At 63.1% G+C, this 8136-nt stretch overlaps 1 protein-coding gene across 1 annotated transcript; it reads left to right on the top strand.

Moving 5' to 3' along the window:
- The first annotated feature begins 3448 nt into the window (after positions 1 to 3448).
- Positions 3449 to 5175, top strand: TMEM121B (transmembrane protein 121B). Its single transcript, XM_061206215.1, is given in 14 exon segments — positions 3449 to 3571; positions 3573 to 3612; positions 3615 to 3790; positions 3792 to 3812; positions 3814 to 3898; positions 3901 to 3985; positions 3987 to 4074; positions 4077 to 4230; positions 4233 to 4306; positions 4309 to 4455; positions 4457 to 4549; positions 4551 to 4715; positions 4717 to 4849; positions 4852 to 5175. Coding segments are annotated over 14 exon segments (1539 nt in total). The 3' UTR covers positions 5007 to 5175.
- Positions 5176 to 8136: the final 2961 nt, after the last annotated feature.

The raw sequence follows: 8136 nt of genomic DNA, 5'->3' as shown, positions 1-8136 counted from the left end.
TGTGCCTTTCCACGGCGCCCCGGTGAGCCTCCCCATGCTCGTCGACGGCGCCCTTCGCACCTGCCCTGCATTCTCGCCGTGGGAGTGAAGAGGGCAGGATGACAGACAGACGGTGGGCCTGCTGTGCCTTTCCACGGCGCCCCGGTGAGCCTCCCCATGCTCGTCGACGGCGCCCTTCGCACCTGCCCTGCATTCTCGCCGTGGGAGTGAAGAGGGCAGGATGACAGACAGACGGTGGGCCTGCTGTGCCTTTCCACGGCGCCCCGGTGAGCCTCCCCATGCTCGTCGACGGCGCCCTTCGCACCTGCCCTTCATTCTCGCTGTGGGAGTGAAGAGTGCAGGATGACAGACAGACGGTGGGCCTGCTGTGCCTTTCCACGGCGCCCCGGTGAGCCTCCCCATGCTCGTGGACGGCGCCCTTCGCACCTGCCCTGCATTCTCGCTGTGGGAGTGAAGAGGGCAGGATGACAGACAGACGGTGGGCCTGCTGTGCCTTTCCACGGCGCCCCGGTGAGCCTCCCCATGCTCGTCGACGGCGCCCTTCGCACCTGCCCTTCATTCTCGCTGTGGGAGTGAAGAGGGCAGGATGACAGACAGACGGTGGGCCTGCTGTGCCTTTCCACGGCGCCCCGGTGAGCCTCCCCATGCTCGTCGACGGCGCCCTTTGCACCTGCCCTTCATTCTCGCTGTGGGAGTGAAGAGGGCAGGATGACAGACAGACGGTGGGCCTGCTGTGCCTTTCCACGGCGCCCCGGTGAGCCTCCCCATGCTCGTCGACGGCGCCCTTTGCACCAGTGAGGACCGGGCCTTGGTTCAGTGCTGGGAGGGCTGGCCCTGCCCACTGAGCTCTCCTGGGCTGCTGAGATGACGGGGGCATCTCTCCTCCCTCCCGGCCCATCTGCCGCTGCTCCAGGAGGATGAGGGTATCAGGTCTCCAAACGAGCCCCGCCCGTTTAACAGGTGCTCAGGGAAATGATTTTTGGATGGAAAACTGCTTAGTTTGTCCCTGACTCCCAGGATGCCATGCTAGGCTTGTGAGAAGGAGCGTGGTAGGTGGGTGAGAGTACTGGGCTGGGAGCCAGAGGTCTGCCCTGGACGAGCTGTGTGGCTGGGAGCAGGGTGCCCTCCTCTGTCTCTGTCCCCAGGTATCGCATGTAAGATGTAAGCACAGACCTCAGGGGCTTAGGAGGTGCTCGGTGACGGTGTTTTCCCTTTTCCAGATCCCTGTGGGATGTTTGTACTCACTTCATATACAAGAAAGCCTTAACTTCCTTCTTCTCATCCTAGCCACACCTTTGTCAAGCCCATCACGGGCTGAAGCGAAGGCTCTCTGTGTATGTGTGTGTGCATGTATGCGCCCAAGTGTGTACACAGATTAGACATAACCCAGTGCAAAGCCGAGGTCCCTCTGGTACTCGGACCACCAGCATACTCTGTCGTGTGCCCTGATTTCTTACCCTTATTATCTGTGGTCTTTTTATTCAGAGCCTCAGACCTGAAAGAAATTGGGTTAAAGAATCTCATACAGAAGTTACTCTGAGCAATTGAAGTCCATTTCCCAGAGATGCAAGGATAACTTCAAAGGGCTGGTACAACCCAAGTTCCCAGGGAGGAAACCCGTCCTCAGGAGGCACCGTGGGCGAGGGCTGGCCTGACGGGCAAGGGCAGGAGGGAGCTGGGCGAGTGGCCAGGGCAGCAGGTCTGGGGTGGGGTGGGGGCGGGCCCACCAGTGCTCCCTCAGCAGCCCAGTCCTCAGCCTGCATCAGCTGCTGCGCTGACGTGAGCAGGAGTTGTGGGCCAGCTTTCAGGTTAGCGGCTGGCTGGTGTTCTCCCTGGGGGAGAGCTGGGAGCCAGGCTGTGATCGGTCCCATTAGCAGTTGGCAGCTCCCAGCCCGCTTTTTCACCTGGACCGGCTCCGTGCTGACATCGCCGGACCCGCTGTGACGCTCATGGATGCGGGCCACCTGCGCTGTTTGCTCCCCCCTTGCCCCGTGTGGGTGGCCTTGGCGCCAGCGGGCAGGGCTGAATCTCTCACACAGTGAAGCCTGTGACCAGCTCCAAGAACCGCTGCTCCCAGCGAGAGCCGCTCTGCTCCCTGGCATGTCGCGAAGCACAGAGCTGCCGGGGAGCTGAGCTTGGAACGTGGCCTCGGGAAGGGCTCCAGCCCAGAAAACAGTCATGAGTGGCCTGTGCTGTGAGTAAATGTTCCCGGGGCTTGAGACATGAGCTAAATGGAATTGTGATGATAACACCAGCTACCTTTAACACACTCCGTACCAGGCATTGGGCCAAACCCTTCGAACTCATGACCTCTCTTAATACAACAGCCTGGGAAGGTAGATGTTGGTCCCTTTTTACAGTTGGATAATCCTAGGGTCAGAGAGGTGAAATAACCGGTCCACGATCACACAGGCCACATGGCAGAGCTGAGACCACACTCCAGAGCTCAGCTGCCCCCCACACCTGCTGGGCTGCATGACGACTGGACACGGACCCGGTGTGTGCCCGGGGCGGGCTGCGGGCGCTAAACCCCGCATCTGCCGTGGCTTGGTTGTACAGAGCTGTGCGCTTGTAGCTGCAGGGCTGCTGTGTTTCCGTCCACGGCCCCGTCTGTAGCATTCACCATCGCTGCTTTGGGCCTGTGTTTCCATGGAGGCACCTCTAGGTGTTTAATCTCCTCTGCTAGCTGCCTCTTCCTATTGTTTCCCATTCCCGCTTTAAGAAGGTCAGAGAATACTGAAAACCTGCTTGGCTGGGGCCACACGCACCGTCCTTTTACTGCTCCTTTCTTCCCAAGCATTTATATTCAGAGAGCTGCTCCATTCACTGGAAATTGGTACCTCCCCCCGGGGTGGTCACTGAACCGAGAGCGGGGCACATGAATATGTAGAAATATATGTTTGGGGCTCCCGGTCCTGGTCCTTGTAATCAGTGTGGCCTGGTTCCTCCTTCGGTTTTCAAGGGCCTTAGGGAGAGGCAGGACGGCCCAGCGGAAAGGGCACCGGACGAAGTAGAGGCCCAAGCTGCCCTGGTGCCTGCAGAGGTCCCAGCCTGGTGCTCAAAGGCATGGTCTACACTGAGACCAAGGCCACCCGGTCCCTAACGCCCCAGGGGTTCAGCCGGTGGGACCTCGCCGGCCACCTCCCATCCCGCCGCCGGGATCCTATCGCGTCCCTCCGATTCCGACGCTGCGTCCTCCCCGCCCCAACTCCGCGCCCGGGCACCCGTCCCCTTCTTCCTGCCTTCACGGCCGGCCGGGCTTTCCCGCCTCCCGGCCCCGAATCCAATCCCGGTTTCCCCGCCCCGCCCCCAGCTCTCGGCTGGGCCGCCCCGCGCGCCGTCACCGCCGCCGTCACCGCGCGTCGGCAGCAGCCCGCGCGCGCCCGGCCACGGGGCTCGGCTCCGGTGCGCGGCTCCGGCCAGGGTAGGCGGGAGGGAGCCGAGGACAATGCGCCCCGCGCCCGGCGCCCCCCGCGCGGCCCCGCCCCACGCCCGGCTGCAGCCCCGGTTCCCGCGCGGCCGGAGCGGCTCGGGCAGCAGCAGCGGCGGCAGCGGCAGCGACACCCGGCAGCGGCAGCGGCAGCGGCAGCAGCAGCAGCGCGGGCGCCGAGCGGGAGACGACGACGAGAGCGCCAGCATCAGCAGGCCGCTGGTGCCCGCCGGGCCCCCGGGGAGCGCCGCCACCTCCTGCGCCTCCACGCCCACCTCCCCGCGTAGCATGACCGCCGCCGACCTGGGCGCGGGCGCCGTGGCCGGGGCCGTCGGGGGCGCGGGCGGCGCCAGCCCCGGCCCCTTCCTGCCGTTCGTGTTGCTTGCTACTGCGGTCGCCGGGCCCGGCCGGGCCGCGGGGGTGGGCGCCGCGGCTGCGCCCCCGGCCCGGGCTGCCGCTGGGGCTACCAGCGCTGTCCGTGGCGCTGCTGCTGCGACAGGGCGGCCTGCTGGACGTGTACCTCATCGCTGTCACCGACCTGTACTGGTGCTCCTGGTCGCACCGACCTGGTGGTCGCGGCGGGCTGGGCCATCTTCTTCGCCAAGAACAGCCGGGGCCGTCGGGGCGCCGCGCACACCCACCACCCGCCACCAACCCGCACGCCGCGCCCCTGCACCTGCCCGCCGCCCCCGCCGCCGCTGCCGGGGCTGCGGGAGCCAAGGCGCGCGGCGGCCGCGGGGGCGCGGGCGGCCCGGGGCCGGCGGGGGCGGCCGGCGCAGCCGGCGAGTTCGCCTTCGCCTACCTGCCTGGCTCATCTACTCCATCGCCTTCACGCCCAAGGTGGTGCTCATCCTGGGCACGTCCATCCTGGACCTCAATCCGAGCTGCGAGCGCCCTTCGGCACCACGGGCTTCCGCCTCACCCTGGCGCTCTCGGCGCCGCTGCTCTACTGCCTGGTGCGGGCCATCGGCGAGGCGGGCGCCACCCCCGGCTCCGCGGGCCCCCTGCTCCTGCAGCCCCAGCGGCAACCGCGCCGCCGGCTGCTTCCTGGGCACGTGCCTGGACCTGCTGGACAGCTCCGCCCTGGTGGAGCTGATGCTGGACGGCCGCGCGCCGCTGCCCCGCGCACCTGCGCTACCTGCTCCTCGCCGCCTACTTCCTCGCGCTCGCCTCGCCGGTGCTCTGGCTCCACGAGCTCCACGCCGCTGCCGCCTCGCCCCGGGGCCGGGCCTCGCGGCCGGGAGGCTGCAGCCGCCTGCTGCGCCTGCTGGGCGGCTGCCTCGTGGGACGTACCCTTGCTGGCGCTGCGCTGCCTGCTGGCCGTGAGCTACCAGCAGCCGCTCTCCGTCTTCATGCTCAAGAACCTCTTCTTCCTCGGCTGCCGCGGCCTGGAGGCCCTGGAGGGCTGCTGGGACAGGGAGCCCCCGCCGTCCCGAGTCGGGCCTGGGCGGGCTACGGCGCTCCGCCCTCCGCCCCGTCGGCGCCGGGAGCCCCCCAGCTGGGCCACTGCGTCTCGGAGGACGAGGGGGGCGCCCACGGCTACGTCAACACCCTGGCTGTGGCTTCCCAAAACTGAGGGGTCTGGGGGCTTGCTCTGGAGTTGGGGACCCCGCTCCCTGCGACCTTCCCTCACCCAGACTGGATCAGCCTCTGTTTGGGGGAGGTAACTGTTAACAGGGCTGAGAGCCAGCGCGCCCCTCTGAACCCCTTGGGTCAAGACTGCTTGGAAGGAGCCAGCCGCTAAAGAGAGGGGGGGAGGGTGGCCGGCTCTCTTCTCCTCTCCACGCCCTTCCCCAATCCTGGCCTCCAGGGGCGGGGCACCTCTGCTTCTTGCTTCTCCCGCCTCGCCCTAACTCCTCTCCCTTGCGGGGGGAGAATGGGAGGAAAGGGGGGCCCAGGGCCTTCGGCCACCCCCCTTGCTTGGACGTGCCAGCTTCTTTTAGGCTGTGGTTAGTGGTCCTTGACCCACACCTTGAAATGACCCAGAATCCCATGCTCCCCTGATGTGTCCATTGCATTTCTCCAGATGGCAGATGCAAAGTCTGTGTGTGTGTGTGTGTGTGTGTGTGTGCGCGCGCACGTGCACACGTGTGTTGTTTCCTCGTGTCCACCCTGTGCCCCTCACAATCAGCAGGAGATCTGGGGAGGCCCGGTGCTCCCCACCACACACTCCTCATTTCCTACCCGGATCTGTGGCCATGAATTCCCAGACAGCTGGGCTCCTGGGGGCTGCCCAGTGGCCCTCCTCCGAGGGAGAAGCTCACCAAGGATCTCCTCAATGCCACTCCTTTCCTCTCAGCTGGGGGGGGCTGGAGAGGGGGAGGGTCCATACTCTAAGGACCAAACTACACCCTTTCTTGGGTGTTTCTACCTCCGTGCTTTCCACTTGTGTCGCATCACACACTGATGCTGCTTGCAAAAATGACAAATGCTCAGATGTTGCATTCAGCGTGGCCACTGGAGCCAGCTGGGGTTCAGTGCCAGTGTTATTACAGGGTCTGTGGAGGGTCAGCCATTGGCTGCCTTCCCTCTCTCCCTCCCTCTGTGCCCATAAACTCCTATCCTTCCTGCAGCTGGTTGCTGGCTGGGTCAGATCTTGGCTCAGAACAGCTTTGGTGAGGTTTCTGGATAGAAAACCATGTAAGCTGGGCCTCCCATGGGCCCACAAGAGTCGGGAAATCCACCTCCCACCTGTCCTTCCTTAGGAAGCATGGTGTACATCAGAAAGGGCGGTGGTGACCTTTGTCCTCTGCTCTGGTCACAGGAGTCTCTAGGGAAAAGGCAGGCTGCGTGGAGTAGGGTGGCTAAGCCCCGCTCGGCCCAGCCTCCCTCCCTAGTGACAGGTCAACATCCAGGGGTTGCCCATGTACAGTCTTGATGTAGGACCTCTCTCAGCATCTTTGAGGCAGGATGAGTATTTGGGGGGAGGTCAGAGTGCAGGAAGAGTTGAGAGCCAGGCCAGGGGTACCTACTCCCCTCCACCCTGCGGTAGGATGGGCTGGGGGAGGTTGTAGGGAATCTGTTTCCTCCCTCCTTGTGCCTGGGGAGCTTTGTGTGGTGTAATAAACTCTGGACAAAGGCCAGAGTCATGGGTTGTAGCTTTGACTCTGTCACCTACTAGCTTCAGTGACTTTTGCTTTCTGGGCCTCCGTTTTGGCACTTGGGGCTCCTCTCTCTCAATTTCTTGGGGGCTTGTTGACAGAAGACAGAGACACAGACGGGGCTGATGGCCTGAGCCTCCCTGCTCTCGTGGGGGGGGGGGTGGGGAGGGAGAAACATGTATTGCACTCAATTGTCCCTGCTCCCAGCCCCTTGCACACCAGGTCCAGGATCAGCTGGTTGGATTTTGCAACTAATTGTTCTTTTCCTGCCTTCCCTCCTCCCCAGGACCCCTCTTCTTGCCCTTTGAATTCCATGTGGTCAAAGTTCTGGGGCCCGGACCCTGGGGGGCCCAGGAGCTGTTCCTCTGTTCCCACACCCTCTCTCCAGCTTTGCTGTTTCTCTGCTACCTAATCTCAGTGACTGAGAAGGACTTTGTGTCCGAGCCATGGCCCCAGGCCGGCCCCCTGCCCCACCCCTTCTCCTGTTTGGATGGCCGTCTCCCTGCTGAGTGACCACTGCTGCGACACCTCCAGGGTGTTGGGTATTCTGGTGGAGGCTGTGGTGGGTTCCGATGAGCTGCACTTCCCGGCACCCGGCTGGTCTGGCGGAGGCCAGGCTGTTCCGGTCCGGGCTGACAGCCCCACTCCCCCGGGACAGATGTCCTCTTCCCGACACTTGGTGCCAGCCCTTGCGCTCAGGGGGTCTGCCCCTGCCTTCTGGGGTGTTTTTCTTGAGTCCTTTTACTTACTTCCCTTGCCCATTCACAAAAAGAAATGCCGAAAGTTCCATTTTTCTTGTTTTCTAGGAACACCTGTAGTGCGGGGTCCAACCAGAGATGCTGTGATGTGTCTAGCAGGCGGGAGGCACGCCGTCCCCGGGCCCGCGCCCGCCGTGCAGGTCACGGAGGAGAAGAAGCTGGGCTCGGGTCGCGGGCTGCCCGCCTCTAACGTTGGGCAGGTCAGGCCGTCCTCCCCTGAGCCTTGGACTCCTTATCTTTTTGGAAAGGGCTTGGACCAGACCTTCTCTAAGGACGCCTCCGAGTCCATGTGTTTTTGTGGAAGAGAGCGAGCTGGCAGTCAGAGCCTGGAGGACGGAAGTGGCACCTCGCTGGCATTTATCACGTTCTTTTCTCCTTCTCTTTTTAAAAATAAAACCAGCTTCTGTTCTGAAAATAAAAAACTTGAGACTTGTGACAAGCTTCCTGTGTGGTTTGTTTTAAGATCTTTCCTGTCCTGGTTTCCTTACTCAACTCTTAAATGTCACCGTGACATCTGTCATCATTTTGCAGGTCTGTGTTAGCATTATGGGTGCACCTTGGCTACTTCCTTCCAGGCAGTTGGCGGGCTCTTGAGGAAGCGGCGTTGGCCTTGACCCGGCCGGCCTGGTGTGGCCCAGCCAGGCTTCCTCAGCAGAGCCAAGTCCCCTGGGCTCTCAGCCCGAGGGTGATTCCCCAGCTCCTGGGCTCTCACTCCTTCTTCCTGAGAATAACTTGTTAGAGGGGGAAAGGCTGAGAAACGACTTTTTAAATACTCTGCCCTTCTCTCCCCAGCCAGGAGCATGAATTCTTATCACGAAGGAGAACAGGCCATGCTTGTTTGTTTTCA

The sequence above is a fragment of the Eubalaena glacialis genome, chromosome 11 (assembly GCF_028564815.1).
Source record: "Eubalaena glacialis isolate mEubGla1 chromosome 11, mEubGla1.1.hap2.+ XY, whole genome shotgun sequence".
In the NCBI taxonomy this organism is placed as follows: Eukaryota; Metazoa; Chordata; class Mammalia; order Artiodactyla; family Balaenidae; genus Eubalaena; species Eubalaena glacialis.
The sequence above is the reverse complement of the archived record's forward strand: the minus strand, read 5'-3'. Positions and strand labels throughout refer to the sequence as shown.